General features: G+C 40.5%; 1 protein-coding gene across 1 annotated transcript in view; it reads right to left on the bottom strand.

Annotated features, from left to right (window-relative positions):
• Positions 1-27,679, bottom strand: part of LOC116987363 (ABC transporter B family member 1-like) — a 118,977-nt gene that overhangs the window by 76,333 nt on the left and 14,965 nt on the right. Inside the window, exons 6-11 of the mRNA XM_033043344.1 lie at positions 27,555-27,666; positions 24,071-24,245; positions 16,464-16,524; positions 15,843-15,978; positions 15,131-15,319; positions 10,145-10,179 (exon numbers count right to left, since the gene is read on the bottom strand). Of these exons, the coding sequence (XP_032899235.1) occupies positions 10,145-10,179; positions 15,131-15,319; positions 15,843-15,978; positions 16,464-16,524; positions 24,071-24,245; positions 27,555-27,666 (708 nt within the window). The remainder of the gene's footprint in view (positions 1-10,144; positions 10,180-15,130; positions 15,320-15,842; positions 15,979-16,463; positions 16,525-24,070; positions 24,246-27,554; positions 27,667-27,679) is intronic.

The following is a 27,679-nucleotide window of genomic DNA, read 5'->3' as shown; positions in this document are numbered from 1 at the left end:
AATACCCGTGATGTGCATTATACTCACAGCATTGCCTTGTCTACTCTAATTTAAATTCATTTAAGGTCTCTTTTCCCTGTCTGGATTACATGAGATTTTAGGAAATGTTCTTGCCCACGATTCATGCTAGCTGGTTTATATTCACATGAATTAGTTGTAGTTCCCATTTTACAAATATGAGCTGCATTTCGAGATCGACAAGTCCTCTGGCTTTTCTCATTTTCCCTTGCAATTGTTCAAGCAGACACTTCACTGTGGACCAGGTGTGCAATACGTCTAGCGGATGACTTACACTACTGCAACTGGCGTTGTTTGTCTTTCCAGAGAAACATGCAGTGAACGATATACTCAGTTTCTGTGCCATTTCAATAACACAAGTTTATGCTGCTTATTCCTCAGTGATCTTATGCTTACAGTAATTTGCCTTGTTTTACGGTTAAGAGAAAAGGATAACATGCCACCTTGGCAAGGCCACCAACATAATCAAGGATGAGTCTGACCCTTAATCACTCCCTATTCTTCCCTCTCCCATCAGTCACAGAGGTACAGAAGTGTGAAAACAGATTGAGGTAGTTTCTTCCCAGCTGTTATCAGGCAACTGAATCATCAAACTAGAGAGCAGTCCTGAGTTAAGGGCCTGTCCCACTTTCACGACCTCGTACACAACCTATTTTACTCGTGGACATTTTTCATCATGCTAGTAAAACGCCCCGACCTACTTGATGCCACGAGTCCCTACGACTAGCATCACGGCCTGCTACAACCTACCTACGACCTCGTGAAGACCATGCTGTGAGTATGAGCCAAGCAAACTCGGCAGAGGTAATGAATTAGGTCGTGAAAGTGGGACAGGCCCTTTACCATCTGCCTCATTGGAAACATTTGGACTTTATTTAATCGGACTTTATCATGCACTAAACGCTATTCCCTTTATCATGTATCTGTACACTGGGGATGGCTTAATTATTTAATGTGGATATGCAATTATGTACAGTCTTTCCGCTGACTGGTTTTACACTGTACTTCTGTACACGTGACAATAAACTAAACTAAAACGAAACTTCTATTAAAACTTAATATTGTTGTAATGTACTGTACAGTAACAATTTACTGTAGCTGACAAAGACAAAAAGTAGATTTACATCTGCTTCTACGTTAAAAAAGATTAGATGCATTATCAATGCATTATTACCCTCAAATGATGTAATGGTGTTCACTACTATCTTATGGTCAGCTGTGAACTGTGGCAATATTGCTAACCCCCAGAGCAACATACCACTGCTCAACAAAGACTCATGTTAAAGACAACAGTTTGAAAATGATTACAACCAGTTTTCAAATATCATTCCACATGTGCTTAATTATTTCCCCACAATGTCCTTAATATTCCAACGACACTCCTCTTCCTCCTCCCACCCCCCTCCCCCCACCCGTCAACCCCACCCTCGCATCAGTTTTTTTGCTTTACGAATAATTTTCTCTCAATATCTCTGCTACCCGTCTTAGCTCCTTTACAGTCTAGACTTCAAGCAGCATGTAAAGCATAATAAGCAGACAAACAGCAGCACATACATTTATGGGAATTCAGCCCATACTATGATAACTTCCTAAACTTTGAGTTGTCACAAACTCGGATCAACATATTTCATGAACTGAGCCTCTTTGGCTTCTGAAAATTGCTGCAGATTATACATCTAACTGAAAACCTTCTGAAACATAAAAAAAGAGTTCATCATAAAGATACATCCGTGAATCTGACCGTTTCGTTTTTGTTTAAAGCTAGAGCATGGAAACAGGCCCTTTGGCCCACCGAGCCGACAGCAACCATCAATCACCCTTTCACACTGGTTCCACATTATCCCACTTTCTCATCGACCCCTCAAACACACTAGGGGCAATTTACAGAGGTCAAATAATGTACAAACTCACACATCTTTGGGATGTGGGAGGAAACCAGAGCACCTTGAGGAAACCCATGCTGTCACAGACTTCACACAGACAGAGCCCAAGCTCAGAATTGACCTAAAGTCCCAAGCGCTGTGAGACAGCAGCTCTACCAGCTGCACCACAGTAATTGATAGTGGCAAACATACAAAATGGAGTGGAGATCCAACAAAGGAATAGAATAATATTGTAGTAGATGAAACAACAATGGAAGGAAAATGGAAATGAGGTGCAAAAACCTTTTAAAGTGTTTGTCTGAAAGAAAGTGTTTAGTTGCATTGTTAAAAAATGAATAATGCTTTTGCTTCTAAATTCCACTTTAATCTGTGCCAGAATTTATATATCGACAAAGTTGAATTTGTAGGAATAGAAATGACTATTCTAAATATAACAATGCGGAAAAATAAAAGACAAAAATAAAATGACACAAATTTGCCGAAACCCTTTACATTCTCCACAATATTTCTTCTTCACATCATACCCCACACTCTCATGAATAAAGGGATTTTGATAAAATCAGTAGGGATACCAAATCATTTTTTCCTTTCCTTCCCACACTAGAACAAACCAGTCACTCTGCTGCCTCCTTGGTGCATTTCAGCTAATTCAGCAGTGACCAGGGATCGAACTTGTGCTCTTCCTGGTCTGCAATAGCTCAGCAGCACACACTACATTTATTCGACAAGCCATTTGGTAAATGACAAAACCATTTTAAATTTACCATCATGATAGTTTGGGTCTTCTGGACATTGTCAAGTCATAAATACCAAGTTGTCTAATGCAACAAAGGTTAAAAAGTGAAATTTAAGAATTAAATATTTCAAATGATCACAGGACTATTCCTCATTTTTTTTTTAATGTGGCAGCAACTTAACTCCATTTCTTTTGCTTTTAAAGAATTATACTTTATTGAACATATTGCTAAAATGAAGCAGCGACACATAACTTTCGAGAATCGGGCCCCGCCTGCATCTAATCTGGGTAATTTAGAACTATTTTTCCAATACATTCACAGCTTAAGAATCTCTCTTTTATAATGTTCTATTCATCAAAGAGAACATTCAACAGCTTTGAATAGACATTACCACAACAAAAATCAACACATATATTCGTTCTGATAAAGGGGCTTCGACTTGAAACGTTAACACTGCTTCTCTTCCCACAGATGGGCCAAAGTACATCCTGCATTTTCCATTTTTATTCCATGTATATTTACCCACAATTATTTACCGGCCTGCAATGGCATTAAGTATTAAGTATTCTAAATTATAGCTGTGTTGAAAGAAAACTGTATTTCCCATAATAGAGCATTCAAGATATCCATTCTTTTCAATACTTTTCAATGATGCTTGAAACCTTACAAGCTCAAACTCAGAGAGACGTCTCTTTCAGCTGCCTAGACAACCATTTTATCAAGATATTTTTAATGAGATAGAGAACACAGTACAACTTTAAGGGCACTGAGGTGGAGGTGGTTGCTAATCACAGGTACCTTGGGGTGCAGCTTGACAGTGAGCTGAATTGGAAGTGTCATATGGAGGCGGTGTACAGGAGGGGACAAAGCCGACTGTATTTTTTAAGGAGGCTGAGGTCTTTTAATATCTGCCAACCCCTACTGTGCAGTGTCTACCATTCAGTGGTGGCCAGTGCTCTGTTCTTTGCTGTGGCCTGTTGGGGAGATGGCGCCCGTATAGCGGATAAAAACAGATTGGACAAACTAATTAGGAAGGCCGGCTCAGTGGTCGGGGCTGAGCAACGAACGGTCCAGCAGGTGGCAGAGGCCAGAACTTTAAATAAACTAGGTTCCATAATGACAAACCCCACTCACCCACTCCATGCCCTGAAGGTGATCAAGAGCAGTATCTTCAGCAAGAGGCTGATTGCACCAATGTGCAAAACGGAGAGATACAGGAAGTCCTGTTTACCAGCTGCAATAAGACTTTTTAATGAGCACAAATAACTGCACTTTTTTTTTAAATTAATTGTATTTTAACTTGTATTTTAACGTATTTTAACTTGTTATGTATGAAAGCGTGGTGTTATGTTATGTTTGTCTTGAAGCTGTCGTGGCAAATAATTTCCTGAAAAGGATTATTAAAGGAATATTCTATTCTTCCCTCTATACTGCCTCACAGCGTCGGAGACCCAATTTTGATCCTGACTTTGGGTGGCGTTTGTGTGGAGTCTGCACGTTCTCCCTGTGACCACGTTTCCTCCCACATCCCAAAGATGTGTTGGTTTGTAGATTGATTAGTCTCTGTAAATTGCCCCTGGTGTATGCAGTGGATGAGAAAGTGAGATAACATAGAACTAGTGTGACCATGTTGGTTGGATTAGACTCTGTGGCCGAAGAGCCTGTTTCCATGATGCATCTCTAAACTAAAACTAATAATTAAACATAATGCATTTTAAACACACAAATAAATTAACTTGAGATGAAGCTCTGTCTAATCGACAATAAATTAAAACTACTGGCACAAGAAATGGATGAGTCCCAAGCTGATAATCTTATCTCTGCCGCTCATCAACATCCAAAAAAAGCCAGATTTAACCCACATCTGAAAACTTCACTGATAATCTTGCTATACAATCTATCCTCGTTATTACAGACCTCTTTATAACAGATTTTGGTTATAACGGATGGAACATCCCCACAGTAATCAGGCACCACTGTCTCTTTGAGAACAGAGGATGCTAGTTAAGGGCCTGTCTCACCAGCAAGCGACTGCATGCGGCGAGCACGACCTAACGTGGTCGCTTGAGCCGTACGGCCTCACGGGGCCGGTCCCACCTCAATCGCCGGAGCCATATGGAGTTGTGCGGGGCTGGTCTCGACATCGCGCGGGGCTCCGAAAAACTGACACTGTCCAAAAATCCCGTGCACCTCCCAACTTCTATACCCAATACTCTGATGAAGGCCAATGTGGCAAAAGCCTTATCTACCTGTGATAGTTCCTTGCCAGTTTCAAGGAACTCTGCATCTGCACTCCAAGATCCCACTGCTCTGCAACACTCCCCAGAGCCCTGATATTCACTGTGAAAAGTCCTGCCCTGGCTTGACTTCCCAAAATGCAACACCTTGCACATCTCTGTATTAAATTCCAATGGACATACTACACCACCTTGTCAAGACTAACATATGCATTCGCCAGGGGCGGAAAACCCGGGGGGGACAGAGGGGACACGTCCCCTCCATGTTTTGAGAGGTGGGGGACATCCCCCCCAAGTTTTTGTAATCCGGATTATAAAATCCGGTGAAATCTCCGCTTTCCACGAGACAGTGGGGGTGGGACTGAAGATCGAGGGCGCCGATTGGACGAGAGAGACGTCGGTCAGCAGGTAATGGGGGCGGGACATGATTCAGTGCGATGATTGGAGGAGGGAGGAGGGGGGGGGGTGGTACTGAGGATAGAGCGCAGTGATTGGAGGAGGGATCCGCTAGAGGATCTTTGGTCAGGAATCAGAAGGGCCAGCGCAGAGAAACAGCGCTAAACCCAGCTAACTCTGCCATTCCCGCCAGGTGTATCTACAGCCTTCCTGGACTTGTGGGAAATATGGCCAGTGCGGAGAAGCAGCGCTGGTATCCCGTCAGTCCAGACAGGGCTGTAGTTAACTAGGTGAGACAGGCAGCGTTGAGCTGCATTTAGCGCTGGATTGAGCCTCCGAAGCCTCGCGCGCGCGCGCGTGTGTGAGTGCGCACATGCGCGCGTGGCCGTCAAAAAAAATGTGTCCCCAGTCCCCTCCATGTTTTGATAGCGAGTTCCGCTCTTGCCATTCGCTATAATTTTCTTCAATGTAACTCTGGATACAAGTAGCACAATTTATTGATAGACCCTTGCAGTCAGCAATAAGACAAAGGCGCTGTCTGCTGACCTCAAACATTGTCCAAAAAGATCTATTGCCCAGTTGCAAGGACTTTCTTCTTTCTGACTTAAGCTGCTGTCAGGCATCTGTTCAACAAAATCCCTACAGGTCACCAGTCGTGATGTTATCCATACTGCCTGTGCATGAGATTAAGATCCATTGGGAGAAAGCATGGAATGGTGAGAGAGTCAGGGGGGGGGAGGTGAGATGGGGGAGAAGGAGTAGACTGCCATTCCTTTTAAAGAAACATGTTTTAGACTCTCAATAAAGATTGGAAATTACAGATAAAACTATGGCTGGGCTTATGCACAATAAATAAATTACAATCTACTGACAAAGTAAATTATAATTTTGGGTTAGAGCGGGGCTAAATAGTAATCAAACATTCACTCATGATTTAATGTACAAAGAATAATATTTTTAGGATATTTCACAGCAAGACCAGATCGTAAATACCATTAAAATTATCATCAAATCACCTCAGATTCTGGCAAAGTCTGCAAAAGAAAGTCAAAAGATGGAGGAGGGTGAATCACTGACAGCAACATTGGAATTTCTGCTTTAAAAATGTTACATACATAAATCCCAGTGACTGCCATTTTCACAATGCATCACCAAAACATAAAATATGTTTGTAAAATATGGACTTTAAGATGTTTTGTCTGATGAACACACAAAACGAGTACATTCTCTTCTCCACCTTGTCTATTTAATATTTACTTTGTGACCGAAACCGACAATCTCCGGTGGCTCATCAACATAGCCATTATTCATCTGCCAGCCTCGACACTTATATCAGCCGGCTCTATAATAATGGGCACCATGGAGAGCAAGAATAGGGTGGGGTGGCTATACATTGAAGGGGAGGAGAATCAAGGACTGGGAAGAGAATCAAGAAATAGGAGCATTGGATGGGAAATGTTGAAAGGAGAAGCCAGAGGGCATAGGTGTCCTATCGAGCCTACTTGCCTGTGCAAGAGAGAGCTTGCATGCCAGTATGTGTCATCACATGCCCACTTATGTTCAGAGCAGAGTTAGTTTCGAGTCGTCTATGATAGTTAATGTCAGAGGTTCATGACCCTCAGAGTGAAGGGATTTCTCTTCATCTCAGTCCTAAATGTCTTATCCTGATCTCATGAGCCTGTGACCCTTCTTTTAGACTACAACCATATGCCATCCTTAATCTCTTGAGCCAAGATGAACATTCTCACAGCTGTCATCCTAAAGCCTGTCAAGCCCTGTCAGAATTTTACACTTTTCAATGAGATCTTTAATTCATCTACATCCCGCTGGATACAGGCCTCATTGACCAAATCTCTCCCATGTGACTCCAGGATCAGTCTGGTGAACCTTTGTGGCATTCCTTATACATGAAGCAAACCTTAGGTAAGGAGACACAATAGTGCAGTGGTAGAGTCGCTGTCTTATAGCGCAAGAAACCCGGATTTGATCTTGACTACGGGTGCCGTCTGTACAGAGTTTGTACGTTCTCCCTGTGTGGGTTTTATCCAGGTGCTCCACATTCCAAGGACATACAGGTTTGTAGGATAATTGGCTTCAGTAAAATTGTAAATTGTCCATAGTGTGTTGGATAGTGCTACTGTACAGGTTGATCATTGGTCGGCGTGGATGAGGTGGGCCGAAAGGCCTGTTTCCACACTCTATCACTAAACTAAACTATGAAGAAACTAAACCTGGACACAATATTCCAGACAGGTTCTCACCAAGGTCCTATATCTTCATCACCTCCAGTCCAGAAGCAAGATCACTTCAAATTTAGTTTGCTCTCATCACTTATGACTTGTAGTGCTCCAAGCCCCCGTCTCATTATGCAGTTATGAGTGGAAGGGAATGGGCCTCACACTAAACATTTGTAACATTAGCGTCCTATATCAATCTGCCATTTCGGCATGACAAGGGCCCATGACAAGAAATGCGAAAATATTGTCCATGTTACTGCAGATATCAAAGAAATTCATCTTTGGTGTGCCGGTACAATTTTTTGCTATCTGAGGAAAATCAAATGTGGCAAAGCCCATGGTCTATTCAGCAGCAGTAATAGCTGCTCTTCTCTATTGTTCCGAGTCATGGAGACCCCACAGCAGGAATCTCCTTGTCATCTCAGGCCTTTGTGACATAACTCCACCCAAGTGCCAATCACCTCCCTTCACCTGTGTCCATCCATTAGTTGCCAGGCTTTGTCCGACCTGGACAGTGCCACAAATGAACATATGAATGAGAAACAGGTGGGGGTCATTTAGGCCCTCAAGACAGTTCTGTCGTTTAATCATATCACTGCTGATGCAGTGCGTTCAAGTTGGTGTTGGCACCCACCCATTTTTTGGGGGCACACAGAAGTAAAAGTAGTGAAGGAGAACAATAGCTCCCCTTGCACCTTATTCCTTCTGCTCATCAAGTACCAGCTAATCCTTCTGTGTCAGAGTCTAGGCATCCTCCATCTTAAGGGATGGCCAAAATAAGAGTCATGAGAAGCATCACTATGAAGTCCAAACATGCCCTTAGTTGACAGGCTTCCAGCCATGGATGCTAGATTCCTTCAGAAATAGGAATCTTGAGCTGCTAATTCTGTCATCAGAATGCTCCACCCGTTCAATCTGGATTAAATTCACTTTATTTTAAATCCTGGCTTAAATTTAGGATGCATTTGGTTATTGAATACCTTTGAGCATTCAAGGCAAAGAGGCACTACACTGGTAGAATCAAGGTAATTAAAATCATATCCGACTAAGGCATGGAATTAATATCTCAGACCAGAAGTGTAAACCTCGAAAAATAGTAGCGAGGAATAAAATATAAGAGAATGAAAATAGTTAGAATGTTTGGAAAACCTCTCTTTGGCAATGCAGAGTAGGAGGATAGAAACAAAATATGAACACATCAAATATATTAAACTTCTACATGTACATGAAGAAGATTGAAGGCAGATGATCATACAAAAAAGGAAACGGGTTCCTAATAAAACTTTTCAGTTATAATTGATTCAAAACCATTCAGCGTTCTCATTTACTTCAAATACGTACTTAAGGGGTTACAACAGTGGCAACTAACACAGAAAATAAACCTTCAGTGAAGACAGCACATCTGTGTATGAGCATCCAGTCACATACAATGGAGAAGTGTTGATTGAAATACTGACAACTAGCTACAGTTCTTTAGTCTAAGAACAGATGCAACATATGGAATTAATCAACATAAGCCAGCCTGCCACAAGCTCAGAAGAAATGTGGCTGGGAGCATAAGAAAATACTTAGATAAGGAGAAATAATATACACCAGGATGCCTTAAAGAACACTACTTCTACTGATAATTACCTTCAAAGTTAATTAAAAGGTTAATATTTCCGATTCCCCTGCTCGTGGGATAGTTTTCTTTCTCTATATGCATTGTGATGTTTCCATGACTCCCATTACTTGTGGCCGTTAAAGAGAAAATTATTCCAATTTTAGATCGGTTTAATTGTTTTTTTTAATAGAGTTTTGTAAGTGCAGTAAAGTAAATGTAAGGGAAAAACACATAAAATCTTTTGAATATATGCCTGATCCAGGCAAAAGAAGGTCTTAGAGCATGCCAGAACTCTTGAAACTGTGCATTCTGTAACCATTTAAAAAAAATGACAAAAATAATGAATTTAGTACACTTTCACAGTCATCAAGCTTTAAATTCATATTCAATGGTTAACAAGTGAATAAATCCAAAATTCAAATTTTGGTCATTCAAAAATCTATGAAATTTTTTGAATGGCCTCTCAATGCTCAATAGCTTTGCAGACAATAGCAATATCCCCACAGGGCAGTTATCTTATGGCTTCAGTCCAAAGTCTAACAAATTCTCATACTGCTTTATGAATCACTATTTCATTCCGTTTTGTATGCCTTCATTAATTGGAACCCTTACACAACAGACACACCATCATGGGAACCTGGATACAAGCTATTCAACACCAATAAGGTTCAGGGTTTAACTTGTGGTCTTTTTGACTGCTTGATAAATAAATCAGTGAAGCATAATTTATCATTTGAAGGTCTGGCTACTGGCAACATCAGACTTGCTTTTGAAAAATGTGTCTCACATTAGGTTGTACGTATTTGTTCCCGTTCCCCTCCATCAACAGAATGATATACATTCACACCATTACTCCAAGGTGACCTAATAAATCAAATGCATTTCTACTGTGTTTGGTAGACACAAATTGCGACTGGGTAAAAAAAAAAAAGTAGAAACATGGAACTTTGTAGCAATCGACAATCTTTTGAAAATGGATTTGTGTTATAAATTCCCAATCAAGTTTTCACAAGGGGAGCAAGTTATCTCTTACCTGTGAGATTGTCAGCACCAGCCCATTGAAGGACCCTAGAAATAGACAACAAATGAGCAATATAATTAATTATATCTGGACTTCAGGAAACTGTATTAAGCAGTCACTTGAATTAAAATAAAGGAGAACAATGTGAATTTGCTCCTGGAAATTAACTGTGGGCTAAATCCCCCAAGAATACATCAATTAATCAAAAAGTGGTTTGGTATCACAATAAAACCATGACCTTCAAGGGCACAAGTAATAAGAATAATTGTACTGTCTGAAACAAAAACCTTATCCTGTAATGCAAAGAGGGATTGATTTGGCTACATATTAGTATTGGTGTCATATTTTAAAATGCCCCTTTGTATCATTCAATGGCTTCACTCAATGAATACACTGTATAACGAGCAAAAAGACATTCCAATTAACTTAATTCTTCTGTAATTGAAATTTAATTTTTACTTTTAAAATCAAAAGCCGATCAAGCTTGGCTTTAGGCAGGCTCTTCTCTGTACATCTGCTTCAGAAACTTTGCAACAGAGTGTATTTATAGACAAATAGAGTATTTATAGACAAAAAACAAATGACTGGAATTAATTTTATGTTGGGATTTTGAACTGACGACTCATTGTTTAATGATGCAACGTCCCAATAACGCCAAAGTACTGTTCTTGACCTTTGTTTATAATGCATGACTGATTATAAAGTGTGATTTGTTTCCAGAGGTCACAAATTTAAACTTCACATCAACATTGCAATTTCATGACCATTTGAGTTGTTTAAAAGGCAGACAGAGACATCTCCAATTTTTTGTTTTTAGTTAGTGACCTTCCACAGCTGAAGCATGGAGTGAAAAAGTTATCCCTTTCCTGACATTGTTACTTCATCCTGGTGAGCATGATTTGTTTGACTTTTCTTCTCATCACAAAAGTAATGGTTGCCAACCTCTTTTTATCGTGAAGATAGTGCACCATCATATCTTGCTGTTTATTGTACAAAACTCATGCATGCAAAGGTAAAACTCATGCATGCATCATTGGGCTACAAGCATCAAAGTACAAGTTGTTACAGCTAGAATCCATGAAGCAGATAACACATTTGCAAATCAGGGCCAGCAAGAGCATCTCAAATATGACGCAAACTATTAAAATATCAACTCGCAATAAATAATAAAACTGCCTGCCATGTAGTCAGTGATCCAACAGGAAAGATATGTGGCACATATTTCTGAAATAATATCCATCAAAAGTCTCTTCACACAGTTTGCAGAATTCCTGATTACTATGGCCAATAGTACTATTCATTTTGGAAACATTATTTTTGTCCAAAATGGATACCTCTAAGCTTTCACCTTTTGACACATTTTTGTTTTAGCACCATAAACATGAATTCATTTATACAATATAGCGGTTAACAATTTCATAGATCTTCACACCATTAAAGGGCCACACCTAACAATATTTGACACTAAATCACACATATACAGATGGCCCAGAATCAATGAGAGAATGAGGTTCTAAAGAGTATCCCATCAAAGGAGGGGATTCCAGAGCTGAATGCCCAGAACATTGAACAATTGTGTGGAAATCTCAGAGATAAGCAAGTTGTCAGCTTTGGGGGCTTGCTGTGAATTCAGGTAGCTGTAGAACTGGAGGAGGCTACATATGAAAATAAGCGGTCATGCAGTTAAAACAAGGATGCGAATTTCTAAAATTGAATTAATTTGTTAATGCTGTGAAACACACATTCAGCATCCTATGAGCAGCACGGTGGAGCAGCGGTAGAGTTGCTGCCTTACAGCGCTAAAGACCCAGATTTGATCCTGACTACGAGTGCTATCTGTATGGAGTTTGTACATTCTCCCCCTGACCTGCGTGGGTTTTCCCCGAGTGCTGTGGTTTCCACCCTCACTCCAAAGACGTACAGGTTTGTAGGTTAATTGACTTGGTCAAATTGTAAATTGTCCCTCGTGTGTGTAGGATACTGTTAGTGTATGGGGTGATAGCTGGTCGGTGTAGACTCGGTGGGGCGAAGGGCCTGTTTCAACTCTCTCTCTAAAATAAACTAAAACTGCCAATTCAGCAATTATTTGGCCAGAAGTGCCTCCTTGTAACAAATGAATTGTGCTCATTCGAATGACAACAACATTGGGAGGCGGTGGCGCAGCAGTAGAGTTGCTGCCTTACAGCGCCCGAGATACGTGTGCTGTCTGTATGGATTTTATATGTTCTCCCCGTGACTGCGTGTTTTCACAGAGGTCTTCGGTTTCCACCCACACTCCAAAGACGTCCAGGTATGTAGGTTAATTGGCTTGGTGTAGGTGTAAATTGTCTCTAGTTTGTGCAGGATAGTGTTAATATGTAGGGATCGTTGGTTGGTGTGGACACAGTGGGCCGAAGGGACTGTTTCCAGTGCAGACTATCTCTACACTAAACTAAACCCAATCTACACAAATGCAGTCAGCAAAGTGGTCCTATCCAATTTTGTTAATTAGTCCTATTCATCAGTAATCTTGTGTTTAATAGAACACTGCAGATTGCAATTGCATAAGGACATGGAAGACAGCCTATAAATATTCCAAAGAAAGCCCACATCTCAAAATGTGTATGTACAAAGTTGTCACATATTATGACTGCTATACAAGATGGGTTTGAGGGGTAGTTTTTTTTACGTTTGGAGGGGGAGGTGATAGAAACCACGCTCTTTTTCCAGATGCATACATCTGCTAGGAAATCCAGCTGTCAGCACATCTGCGTGGGCTAGCCTAACACGGTTCAGCGTAGAGCTGAACCAGTGCAGCTGTGCTGGCACAATGGATAAAACAGCTGGAGGAACCCTGCCCTCAAATTCACCAGCAAAATTGTAGAATATTTATAAATAACTTTCAAGCATTCAAAATTACTCAGCCTGTTTTAAAACGTTTAAAAAGTCACGAAACACCCTCCTTCTGAAAAAGCATAATACTTAAATTGCTTAAAAAAAAATCAAAAGTACCAACATTGGTACAAAGATTGATTGATTCTCATGAATGTTAAATCTATGAAAAACCAAATTACCAAACTGTCACATAAAAAGCAATACATTTGACCAGAAGTGCCTCCTTGCAATAAGTGACTCGTGTTTGTTAGAAGTGCTGCAAAGTTGTAGTAAAAATTGGATCCCGGCAACTAAGTTCGCTTGTGTAGGAAGGAACTGTAGATGATGGCTTACAAGATAGACACAAAATGCTGGAGTAACTTAGCGGGTCAGGCAGCATCTCGGGGGGGGGGGGAAAGAACAGGTGATGTTTTGGGTCGAGAGACCAGTCTGAAGAAGAGTTTCAACCCAAAATGTCACCTATTGCTTTTCTCCAGAAATGTTCCCGACATGCTGAGTAACTCCAGCTTTGTGTCTAGCTAAGTTATCTTGTTTATTTTGCTGACACCTTTGTTCTTGCTCCAGATCCACCCAAACACAAGCTCCGCAAGCAGTTTCAAAGGCTTAGAGGTGGGAGATCTACAGAAGTTGGCAGCATTGAGATGTCCCCAGGCCAGTGCTCTGCTGGATGGAATGCTACACTTCTGTCTCCACTCAGGAACAGTATGATCTGACACCAGATCCAGGTAGATGCCAGCAGATTCCTCCCCCCCCCCCCCCCCCATGTACTGCTTCTTCTTTCAAATGCAAACTTAATAGGAATGCTGGCCATTTTGATGATGAACCATTTTCCATGATTCAATGCAAAAACAAAACGAAAAAAACACAATGGTCAAAGACAGACAAATTGGTTACATTTACATAGCAGATACAAGGAACTCCAGATATTGGTTTGCCAAAAATGATAAAAAAAGTGCTGGGATAACATCAGCACGCCAGACATCTCTGGAAAACATGGATAGGTGGCGTTTTGAGTTTGTCTGCAGAAGGGTTCCGACCTGACCTGCTGAGTTACTCTGTATCTTTTACATTTACAGAGTGCTTTTCATGATGCCACAAATCATTGTGCTGCGGAACTGATGCTTGAAGTATAATCTACTAGTACAAAGCAGGTTCCGAAACACTGTGATAATGACAAGGCAATGTGTGACATTTGAAAACATTGAGCAAGGAACACAGTAAACAGAAGGCTAGCGACAGCTCCCCTGCTCATTTTCAGATTGATGTCAGTGGAGCAGTGGGACTCCAGTGTAAAACTTCAGCCAAAATGCAGTGTCTCCAACAGTGCAGTGTTCCCTCAGTACTGCACTGATGAATCAGCCTCAATGTCCACAGGAATACTGAAAGTTGCTTCCAGCTTTCCAACAAAGAAATTAGGAAATGTTCTCATAACGCATGAATAACAGTCAAAAAATGGTGAGAGTGAAACACTTTCTAATTCATACAATTCCCAAAATAAAATATCAAGTGGAAACATAAACCTAATTTTCCAAAAGGTCTGACTTTTAATCGCTAAAAAAAAGTTTTTGAACAACCCTTTCATCAGCTAAACAAAATAAGGTGTCTTAGTACACAACTTCACCAATCACTGCTCTTAAAAATACAATTTCTTCCCTCCCACCTACCAAATGGGATAAATGAATTAAAAAGTTAATGGAATATTTAAAAAAAACCACTGGAGTAAAACAGGGAAACTTAATATGTAAAACCATGGTTGGAATAAATAGTGTTTATTACAACCCAAGTATTTATAGCAGAGCAGCATAGTGGTGCAGCAGTAGAGTTGCTGCCTAACAGCGCCAGAAACCAGTGTTTGATCCTGACTATGGGTGATATTTGCATGGAGTTTGTACATTCTCCGTGACTGCGTGGGTTTTCTCCAGGTGCTCCAATTTTCTCCTACATTTCAAAGACGTACACTTTTGTAGGTTAATTGGCTTCGGTCAAATTGTAAATTGTCCCTAGTGTGCAAAGATAGTGCTAGCATACGGGGTGATCATTGGTCGGTGTGGACTCAGTGGGCCGAAGGACCCGTTTCCGTAAACTTTAAACACTATTTAAAAATCATTAAACACAGAACATTACCTTCTGCCAGAGCTAACTTTTTTCCAATCTGATAGCTCTTATCTATTCCTTTGCTGTACAGTTCCTCAGATTTCTTTTCACTACAGAAAGTTCTCACAGTACGTATGTTGGAAATGGTCTCTTCTGCCGTCGAGCCAACAGCTGCAAGCTCATCCTGGAACCTTTTGCGTAATCTCTTCACAGATTCACCTAGATAATCAACATAAACTCATGTTATTACCATCTTGGGGAATGGGCATTTACTGAACAGACTATATACTTGTCAACCAATTATTAAAACTCAGCTTTTGCGAAATACATTAAAATCTGCAACTGAATTTCAGTCTTTTGTTTGGTTGATTGCCTAAATTCACCATTGGCAAATATTGTTCAGAAAACAGCATGGAACAGCATATGGAGACACAACAAACTGCAGATGCTGGAATCTTGAGCAAAAATACAAAGTAATGCAGCAGGTCAGGCAGCATCTGTGGAGGGATTGGACAAGCATTGTTCCTGGTCAGAACCCTTATTTATACCAATGGAGTATGGGGGGAAGAAGCTGTAAAGGAGAGGTGGGGGTAACACAAAGCATGGCAAGTGATAGGTGGATACAGGTGAGGGGAGCGTGATCGGCAGATGGATGGACTGTTGGTTTCATGTGCGAACATGGGCCAAAGCACTTTCTCCCTCCTGGAAATATTCTGCACGTTGAGGCCAAAATTGAACTTACCATAAAGCACTCCTCCAATGGCTACAACTGGGACAGAGGCAAGGAGTACACCAGTCAAAGCCGGACTTACAACAAACATGAGAACGATCGATCCAATTATCTGTAATGTATATCGCAGTAACATGGACAGGTTTACCTGTAGCAACAACAATGCATAATTATGACTAGCCATGACAACTAATTATCTGTATTTACATTGGCACATAATCTTCATATTTTCAGTTGCAATTATAATATTATTGGTAATAAAACACCCTTCACTATACGGAAGCTTCATCACTACACCAAGAATCAAAATTGTAACTGCATTGTGTCTCTAAGTATTTAGTACAATACATTTTGGGGATCGTGTTGTAGTAATCTGCATTTCAACTATTAGTTTGTATGAATCAGCATCACACAAAGATCTATTTCCCTTGTATTTGTACCAACAAATATATACATACAAAGTTAGTAATGGGTAGATCATTCAAATTCCTTCATATGGCATCTAAACTTTAAGAGTCCACACTCCATTAAAATAAATTGTTACTATTTACGATATTTAAATACTTGTTTTTCTACAAGTACCAAATAGTATGAACTTTATACCAAAGGTGCAATCTTACTGTAAGTACTCACTGTTAAGGTATTCTGAATGATCTGAGTATCAGCCGACAAGCGGTTTGTTAATTCACCAGTTCTGTTGGAAGAGGATATTCAAGCATTTGAATATAAAGGTTACTTGCACATCTACGTTAATCAAATTGACGTAATAAATGAGAATGGACTGGAAACATAAGCTATGAATCACAAATACAAATGCCTGTAAAATAAATCTCAGCACTTTGCCTTTCATTGCAAAGAACCAACAGTCAAGAGTAGACACAAAATGGCGGAAATGACAGACGGCGGAAAGGGATGGAGATGGGATTTTCGCCTTCCGTCTATATCGCTCGTTTCCCTTTCCCCTGACTCTAGTCTGAAGGTCTCGACCTGAAACTTCGCCCATTCCTTCTCTCCAGAGGTGCTGCCTCTGAGTTACTCCAGCATTTTGTGTCTTTCTCCAGTATAAATCAGCATCTGCAGTTCCTTCCTACACAACAGTCAAGAGTGTTTTGATTGTGATTTGTACCTACAATGGAACAATTAAATTCTTACTTGCGAGTCAACTCTAAATAATTTATGATGTTTTATAACATAAAAATAAAGAATTATTTTGTACAGCTTGGAACTGCTACAATTTCAAGGTGTACCTGAAATTTGCTTTTGGAATAGAAGTGGCAGTGATGGAAAATAACTGGAACAAACATTAGAACTCAACAACATAAAGCGATTTCTCTGGCTTGTTCTCTAGACTTGGTTACACCGAACAGACTATGTTGTAGGAGCACATAATATTCATCATTTTGAGAATAATTATAGATAGCTTGTGATGCTGAATGCTTTGAAATTTTAATTACGCTGCTGCATGGGAATAAAAATCAAATTTACTAAGATCATTATCAAATTAGAATATTGAAAATAAATGTCTCTCCTATTGATTGAGACTTAAAAGATATTGCAAATACATAACCTTACCAACATTAACATTATAATTGTCAGTAAGTGATTAAAATAAGTGATTACAAATAAATCGTTAATAAGTTTACCAGCTTAATAATGCGCATTGACTGCATTATTATTAGCTTGTATGCAAAGCCAGACTTTGGATGAATAGGAACAAAGTAATGGAAGAGAATACAAAGAACAGGAGGCACCTTGTCATTGACACTAAGTAATATGACTGCTAAATTCCCGTCTCTAACAAAGTAGAGTAGAAGTATTATAGGTTTGATAAAATAAAAGCTTACATTTGTTTTATTTTATACATTACAAGATTTTAATCAAGACTTTGTTGGCAGGTTTTCAGGACGTTTTCATTAAAACCAGCCATGGCTTTTAAGTGTACTAAATCAGAAAATAAATTTAGCACCATTAATATTCACCTAAATTTAAACAAAAACTGCTTTAAACTGAAGCAGTGTACATTATAAAGTCAGAGCTATAGCTTCAAAATAAAACTGCACATTTGGCATTTGCAGATTAACTACTTTCTCCCCCCCCCCCCCCCCCCCCAAACAAAGTTCCAGTATGATTAAGGAATAGTGGTGTTGAAAGCTTCTTTCGACTTAGATTATTTGAACAGGTCTGCTCAGACTATTAGCTGGACCTGAAATTAAAAAGGCAGCCTTCATTGCATTTTTCTCATATCTTTGAGATCCTAAAACACTTCAAAAAATACTTTAACTGTAGGAACCATCGCATTGTAGGAAATGTGACAAATAAACATTTACAATGCAAACACTCAGAAATGGAGATGCGAGTATGAACACATATCTACCAACTTTGGGCAAGGTACAAATTGGGCAAGGTACAAATCCTGGCCCGAAGGAGAAAATCTCCCTTCTTTGCATTGGCATCTCTTACACCCATCTGAGGGACCAGACGAGGCCTTGCTGAATGTCATATCTGAAAGACGGTACAACACACATACTTTCAGAGATGCACTAGGGTCTCACTCTATATTTAGTGCTTTAAGGGCCTGTCCCACTTACGTGTCCTTGGCACGCAAATTACGCGACCTCATCGTCGCGTTGAGGCTCACGGGCATCGTGTGGCCGCGCGGGGCCGGTCCCACTGAGAAGCGCGGAGAGGTATGTAGTTGTGCGCGACTTCGCGCGGGGCTCCGAAATGTTTGTAGCGAAAGAAATCTTCGCGCACCAACGGCCTGTCGCGTAACTGACGGCCAAAGTGGGACAGGCCCAAGACCCTGGCGCGACGCAACGTCTCACCTCCAACAGCAGCAGAAGCAGGCAAACGATCGCCGAACTCGGCCTGGGGCTCACGGCCGTTGCGGTCCGGATTGAAGATAGACACAAAATGCTGGTGTGACTCAGCGGGACCGGCAGCATCTCTGGAGAGAAGGAATCGATGACGTTTCGGGTCAAGATCCTTCTTTCAGACTGAAGAAGTCTCGACACGAAACGTTACCCATTCCTTCTCTCCAGAGATGCTGCCGGTCCCGCTGAGTTACTCCTGCATTTTGTGTCCATCTTCAAATGACGTCACGCGCTCCAAACGACTGTGCGGACGAATGAAGTCCCGCGCGGCCTTTGCGGGACCGTCGCGCCTCAACGCGACCACGAGGTCCCGTAATTAGCGTGCCAAGGACACGTAAGTGGGACAGGGGCTTAAGTTCGAAAAACGAACATTCACAGAATATATCCATTTTACGAGGTGCATACATGGTTTCCTTCTTGTCGAGGCCAGACCTCATTATTCAGAAGCCTGCGTCTCCATTCATTATGTGTAGGAAGCAACTGCAGATGCTGGTTTAAACCGAAGATAGACACGAAAAGCTGGATTAACTCAGTGGGACAGGCAGCATCTCTGGAGAGAAGGAATTCAGATGAAGGGTCTCGACACAAACCGTCACCCATTCCTTCTCTCTGGAGATGCTCCCTGTCCCGCTGAGTTATTTCAGCTTTTTGTGTCTATCTTGTGCCAACTGCCTTTAAAGTATTTTTACTGACTTTTTTTCTTAATTTTTTAGCAAATGTCTTGCATCAGACACCAATATAAGAGAAGATTCAAGGTAGCCAAGCCTGATGAAGTTTAACGAAGATGAATTGTCACTAAGTTTCATGTACATGGTTATCAATTACAAAACAAAGCAGTATTGAATAAAATGTTCAAAAGACATCTGGATTAGATCTTTGCATAAAAAGGGATCTACTGGCTTAAAGCTGCTGTCAAATACAGCACTTTTCTCCATTAGAAAAAGAAAGCACACTACCATATCAAAATAAATGGTTTAATAATTACAAGGATTCAAATTTAAGATCATTCCTTCAATGTTCTTCAGATTCAAAACTAAAAGATATGTTTTTCAGTTTTAACGCAGTAGTTCAGAAGTTGATTTGGATCTTCTGAACCAAAAAGGTATGAGGTTATACTTAATAAAAACATTCATGTTTTCCCTTAAATTTGATACTGTAAAAATTTACTGGTCTGAAATATTTCCAAAATCATAGCCAAAATGTACACATTTAATGCAAGTGATCAGGTAAATATTACAATTGTACAAATAATCCGAATTTTATCTCCACCCATCTATGATTTAAATTAACCAATGATTAAAGTATAATTACAGATTGTATAGCACAACACAGTTACATTACAGCACAAATGTTTTTCCGCTCATCTGGGTATTCTTGATATTTATAGTTTCGTTTTTAGTTTACCTTATGGCATGTGTACCGAGATAAAGTAAAAAGCTTTGGTTGCGTGCTAGCCAGTCAGTGGATAGACAACATGATTACAATCAGGCCATCCACAGTGTACAGACACATGATAAAGAGAATAATGCGAATACCATTTAGTGCAAGATACAGTCCAGTAAAATCCGATCAAAGATAGTTTGAGGGTCTCGAATGAGATAGATAGTCATTCATTGTCAGGTTTAGTTTAGTTTAGAGAAAACAGCGCGGAAACAGGCCCTTCGGCCCACCGGGTCCGCACCGACCAGCGATCCCCGCACATTAACTCCATCCTACACCTACTAGGGACAATTTTTACATTTTTTTACTGAGCCAATTAACCTACAAAACTGGACATCTTTGGAGTGTGGGAGGAAACCGAAGATCTCAGAGAAAATCCACGCAGGTCGGGGAGAACGTACAAACTCCGTACAGGCAGCACCCGTAGTCGGGATGGAACCTGGGTCTCCGCCGCTGCATTCGCTGTAAGGCAGCAAGTCTACCGTTGCGCCAAGGTTCTTTGAATTGTCATCATAATATATTTTATAATTTACAAAGTAGATCTAGGAACTATTCATTGAGCTTTCAAACCATTTGGAGGATTTGATTTCCTGACTAGACCAGTAGAATAACAGGTAAACAATCCTCCTTTCACCAGGGTGTCTGCTCAGTAAATCAACACTTCAATTTCATAATATTTTCAATGATAAAGTATGTGGAAAATGTTTCAGCACTTCTTAATTTCTTGCTAAATGGCAGATTAATACCACGAAAAAAAGATTGGAAAAAAAAGTTAATATATCACAGACCTTTTACTTTGATTTTATACATTTTAAACCTTTAAAACATTTTTTTTTTAAATTCCAAACAAAGCTTGTAACTCATTTTCCAGAATGCATGTTAGATCATTTCTAAAACAACTGCAACAACAATTAGCTCACTCAGACTTCATAGACTACAACTGATTTTTTTTTTTGAGCATTTCCTCACACTGTTGGCATGACCAACATGATTGTAGTTTTACATCTGCTCCATTTTATTTGGAAAAGAAACAAATAAAATGTATGGCAGCAAGCAAATTCATAGCAGCAACTCTGATGCTTACATATTTGGGGGATTCCACAATGCTAACATTTTTTGACATGCTTCATTCCAAAAAGTCTATCTTGGTTAATAACATGCAAACCTCTACATTCACTGCAATAAATTAAATAGATTGAGCCTTTAGTTTTAGTTTTGTTTTATTTAGTCTTTCGAGATACAGAGTGGAAACAGGCCCTTCAGCCCAGAATCCATGCCGGGCAGCGATCACCCCATACACCAGCACTATCCTACACACTGGGGACAATTTACAATCTTACAGAAGCCACTTAACCTACAAACCTGTACGTCTTTGGAGTGTGGGAGGAAACTGGAACACCCGGAGAAAACCCATGCAGACACAGGGAGAACATACAAACTCCATACAGACAACACCCGTAGTCAGGAATGAAACCAGGTCTCTAGCATTGCAAGGCAGCAACTCTACCGCTGCGCCACCGTGCCCTACTTTGTTCCCCAAGCATCATTTCTGTGTTCCCCAGCCATCATTCCAGTTCCAATCAGTCCTTCCAAAAACCTCCTCACCTGTATCCACCTATCACTTGCCAGGCTTTGTCCTGCCCCCACTGCCCTTTTAGTTTTCTCCTGCCACCTCAACCACAATCAGTCTGAAGAAAGGTCCTGACCCGAAATGTCATTATCCATGTTTTCTGGAGACGCTGCCTAACCTGCTGAGTTACTCCAGCACTTTGTGTCTTTTTAAAAATTCAATTTCAAATACTGTTATAGTTCACATACTCCTTCATGCAATCAGTTAATAATCTAGTTATGAGTATGTAGGCAGGTGTAGCAGAGCATTTAGTTCATAAAGGGCTATTGTTTTGTACACTTTAAGTAAATCGCTTTGTGGTGGACTTCAATGTAAGGGTGTGGGTAGGCCATGAGGTGTGGCCCATTTACCTTGGGCATCGTGACACAGGAAGTACAATGAAAATGGAGCAACGCTGTTGTTATGACCTCTTGTGTAAATAATACATTATTTCAAACCCCTTTAAATCATTACATGCTGTGGTGTCATCTAATGTCCCAGCATTGACATCAGCTGGATCTGATCATTAACAACATCCTTAACACATACAGCTACAACAGCATGGACAGTGACATGGATTATTCTCTGCTCTGTGCCATGGTAAGACAACTACTTTGCTCAAAGCCGAAAAGCTATCCCAGTAACAATATCAGTCTAATTTACTACTCAGATAAGATCCTCAATTCCAAAGCACTATCCAACACTTGAGAACCGACTTTAACTCCCTTAACCAGGGGGACAGATTTTGGTTATTCAACATATCTATGCCCCATGATTTTAGAACCTCTATGAGATCACCACTCAGCTTCCTATGCTACAGAGAAAAAAGACCTTGCTTATCTGGCCTCTCCTTGTAATTCAAACCTTCCAGACACAGTAGCATCCTCATATTTTTGCGCACTCTCCGGTTTAATTACATAATTACTGCAGCAGGCTGATAAAAAAAAAACAAATGTGGCTTTACCAACATCTTGCACAGTTGGAACATGACATCCCAGTTCGTGTTAATGGCCTGTGAAGGAAAGCACACTAAATGTCTTCTTCATCACCCCGCCTTCCTTCAAGGAACTACGTACCTGCAACTCTTGAGTTCTGTTCTGCAACACTCGCCAGGGCTCTACCATTTATTATTTAAGTTCTGCCCCGGTTTGTCTGAACAAGAAATATGGCAGATTAAATTTAATTTGGATAAATGCTACACATTGCATTTATCCAAATTAAATTTCATCTGCAATACTTCTGATCAGCGAACATGCAAGCAGGTATGTTTAAAAATTCTCACACTTGATACTAAAAAATTGAGTTGATTTAAAAAAAATATATAAACAAACTTCAAAATATTTGATTAATCCATTACCAGCATAATCAAAACAATAATTAACATATAAGGACATCATCGATTACAACCATTATTTAATATTTAGAGAATATTGTTTTCCAACTAATAGATGCATGATTTGAAATAGTGATGTATCAAAGCTGCTATAAACTCTGTGAAATATTCACATGAGAAAACTGAATGAATAGTTCAGTGCTATCTTCACAAACCTGCATAATATTTCACCCCATTCAATCCATGTCCTTATCATTGCCATTGAATGCAGAACATTTAAATGATAGTACAGCTCTATTTATTATTAAGATCAGATGACACGTTAGAAATTGAAAACAAATACACAATTGATCTTTAGCAAAGCACAAAGTGCAGGAAGAACGCAGCAGGTCAGACAGCATCTGTGGAGGTAATGGATAGGTGACGTTTCAGGTCGGGACTCTTCTTCAGTCTGTAGAAGTGTCTTGGTCCTAAACGTCGTCGATCCATTCCTTTTGCAGATGCTATCTGAACTGTTGAGTTCCTCCAGCACTCTGTTTTGTTCAAGATTCTAGCATCTGCAATTCCTTGTATCATGACTGATCTTTAACCGTTGAGAGGGGTTCTATCTGGTGTGCCTATCTCCAGCAACAACGTGAACATCAGCTGGGGAGAAAGCTCAAGCCCAATCCATCACACTTCTCATCCTGAAAAGTCTTACAGGAGGTAGCCAAGCTTTATTACAACCGATTATTTCCATGCTTGCATTTTCATTCAAGACAACACTACATTCTGAAATTATATTCAGCAACCAAGTTGCAAGTTAAGGAACAACTTAAAGAATTCAAAAGAGAAAAAAAAAATGTCATTAAAAAAATCTGTCATCACATTTTAATGATTACAGCTTAAATTCTGATTAGTTAATCTTCACAAGTCTCTGCATTTATAAGCTTAGATTTATATCACAATTAAAAGACTTGTCATTCTCCAAGTCCATGGCACCCACCTGCTGTCATCAAAAAATGCAATCTCTTGCTGTATTATGCTCCCAAAAAGTTTCTTACGCAGCCTGGCCACCAGCCTGTGACCAGCAAGGACAAAGAAATAGGCACGGACAAACGAACAAACAGCACCACCAACGTATATGCCAAAGAGGATAAGGATCATTCTGTCAAGATCCTCTGAAAGAAAGAACAGCGAGCATTCAGAGTGAATTTTTAAAACCCATTGACTTCAAATAACTAAAGAGTTTTAATATAACTTTTAATACTCTTCCCTCATTTTCAGCTCTCATTTACTGTACAAAAAATGAGAAGGGAACAATAATATTCACCGGATTAAGCAAAACATCTACTAACGTGTTTGCCCCGACAGACATTCATTACCACTTTAATGCATAATGCTTAACCACAAATAATACAATGGGGCAGCTTCAAATCCAGTCAATATCATTTCTCTGCAGGACATTTTAAATTTACATACCATTGTCACATATTTTCTCTATGGGTCAGGTAGCATCTGTGGAGGGAATGGACGAACAATGTTTCCGTTCGGCATCCTTATTCAGTCTGAAGAAGCGCCCGTCCCAAAACATTGTTTGTCCGTTCCCTCCACAGATGCTGCGTGACCCGCTGAGTTCTTCCAGCACTACGATTTTTGCTCAAGATTCCAGAATCTGCAGTTTGTGTCCCAATTTTTTTGGGGCATTCAAATTCATCCTTATCAAAATAAGGAATCTTAATTAGGTCCTGAAAACATAAATGACCCATACAGTTCTATAAATAGGCAGATTTTGTTCACTGCCTTCTATTTATACCTCCGCACAATTCATTTTTTAAATTATTCACAAGCCTTTACCACTTTCCCCCTCAAGCCACTACCACCACTTATGTAATTGAAAAATGTCCCGACTATCTACTGGAGATTTCCCTTTGGTTTCATATCCCTTCCTCCCACTCTCTTTCCTGAGTCATCGATGCAGGCTCTGCTTTGTTCTGTGCCTTCCCATACCTCCAGTGTCCCCCTTGCTCCCAATCGTGAGGGTCTCACCCCGAATCATCACCTATTCCTTTTCTCCAGAGATGCTGTCTGATATACTCAGTTACTTCAGCATTGTGTGTCTGTAGTCAGTGTAAACCAGCATCTGCAGTCACTTTTTTTACAAAATTCCAGTTACGTTGGACACAATTTGGTTGCATATTCTCTTCTGAAAACAGTATCAATGCACCCTCTGGTGGATAGCTGTGAATTGTTCACCAGATTGGAAGGAGGAGGATTTACTGATTGGGTCTTGCTCCCTGCACCCAACCATCATCCACAACAAAATCACTGCACACAGTCCACCCACACCTGGTTCAGATGCAGAGAGCCTACCGTCCTGCCCAGAGGCATCCTGGCCTCTAGTATTTTGGTCTAGGCAAGCAGTGGGGCATCTCGTAGTGCAGTGAGGGGCACCCATCCCCAAAGCCCCACACAAAGCTTTTACAGCTGACAAAACCTGTTTTCCTAGCTGAAAAATCCATGATGTTTTTTAAAACATTGTTTTATTTAATAACTCAGACTTCAGGTGCAGTTAAAAGCTACTAAAATTTAAGTAGTTAAAACAAAATGTAAAATATTCCAAAAGTCTGTCATTTGAATGTGTGTAATTGTCACATGTACAGAAAACATACCATAGGATTTCCTCCCACATCCCAAAGACGTGCGGGTTCAGAGGTTAATTGGGCTCTGTAAATTGCCCCTAGTGTGTCAGGAGTGAATGAGAAAGTGGGACATCATAAAACGAGTGTGAACAGATAATTGTAGGCTGAGGAGCCCGTGTCCATGCTGTATCTCAAAAACAGAACATTGAAATGAGTAGAAAGGAACTGATGTTGGTTTACATTGAGGACAAATGCTGGAGTAATTGCGGGACAGGCTGCAACACTGGATAGAAGGAATAGGTGACATTTCGGATCGAGAGCGAAGAAGGGTCTCGACCCGAAACGTCACCCATTCCTTCTATCCAGAGATGCTGCCAGTCCTGCTGAGTTAATCCAGCATTTTGTGTCTATCTTCAGAACAATGAAATTCTTACTTGCAGCAGCATGGCAGGTATGTAAATTTGCAACTTAAAAAAATTCACAAAAAATACATGAAATCAATCAAAATAATTTTTCAAACTTATCATCTGATTTGCCTCCTGATCCACAGTTCCACAATCTCCACTAAAGCATCTCAGATCCTGCACTACATCAAACCTGGTAAAAGATCCAAGAGGCAATTTCCCAGCATGATCTTGGGGGAATCCATATGCTGCTGGGCTCCATGAATTCCACACATGATAGTGTATTCATGGAAGGACTGGGTCTACTGCCATTTAAAAGTGGTTCTGCTTGGAACCGCAGGCAACAAGATCTAGCCGATTTACATTTATGTCTGAAGAATGAGCTGTTTAATATAAATAATATTAGTATAATTGATTAAGATTTAAAAAAATGCAGTTGTTGGAATCTTGAGCAGAGTACCAAGTGCTGGAGGAATTCCACATCACCCAAAAAGTTGCATGTTCATTACCTTTTCAGGCCTCCTAGTTCGGGCCCAGCCGGGACCCAAGCCTAGTCCATCCACCGCTACTAGCAAGTTCTCCCTCTGTGCACTACTTCAAAACTCCCTGCCAAGCGCCGGTACATGCTGGCCATCTCTCTGTCTCTCCCTGAGCTCCAGGCCTCATTCCCCCAGACCTGCCATTGACCTCAACTTCACTTTATCCTCTGCCTGATCCACGCCTTTGTTTAGTTTATTGTCACGGGTATCGTGGCACAGTGAAGAGTTTTTGTTGTGTGCTAACCAGTCAGCGGAAGACAATACATAATTACAACTGAGCCATTCACAGCGTACAGATACACGATAAACGGAATAACATGAATAATGTTTAGTGCAAGATAAAGTCCAGTAAAGTCTGACTAAAGATAGACCGAGCAGTCTCCAATGAGTTAGACAGTAGCTCAGAACCGCTCTCTAGTTGTTAGTAGGATAGTTCAGTTGCCTGCTAACAGCTGGTAAGAAACTGCCCGTAAATCTGGATATGTGCGTTTTCATAATTCTATGACTTTTGCCCAATGGGAGAGGGGAGATGAGGGAGTGGCTGGGTGCGACTCATCCATGTTTTCTGGTGGCCTTGCCGAGGCAGCACGAGGTGTAAATGGAGTCAATGGAAGGGAGATTGGTTTGTGCGATTGTCTGGACTGCGTTCACAATTCCCTGCAATTTCTGCGGTTTTGGATGGAGCTGTTTGATCTGCGCAAGATTCCAATATCTGCTGTTCCTGGTGTCCACCCTCCTCAGATGAGGCCTGACCCACTGAATCCCTCCAGCACGTTGTGTTTTCCTTCATCGTAAGCTAGTTTTCAATCATTATTTTTAACAAATTTCTCCAAATTCATTCATTTGATTCATTTATTGTCATTTCTATATCAAGGATTTCACTGCAAAATAAAAGAATCACATACCCATCGAATCCATGGCGGAATCAATGACCTTGCCAAAGAAAAGTGGAGCCACGATCTGAGAGAGACTGGAGACAAGAAGTGCCAGCATTCCACCAACACAAATCAACAGCTCCTGTGGTAGCAGA

Source organism: Amblyraja radiata, chromosome 25 (assembly GCF_010909765.2).
Source record: "Amblyraja radiata isolate CabotCenter1 chromosome 25, sAmbRad1.1.pri, whole genome shotgun sequence".
In the NCBI taxonomy this organism is placed as follows: Eukaryota; Metazoa; Chordata; class Chondrichthyes; order Rajiformes; family Rajidae; genus Amblyraja; species Amblyraja radiata.
This window is presented reverse-complemented; position numbering and strand designations above follow the sequence as displayed.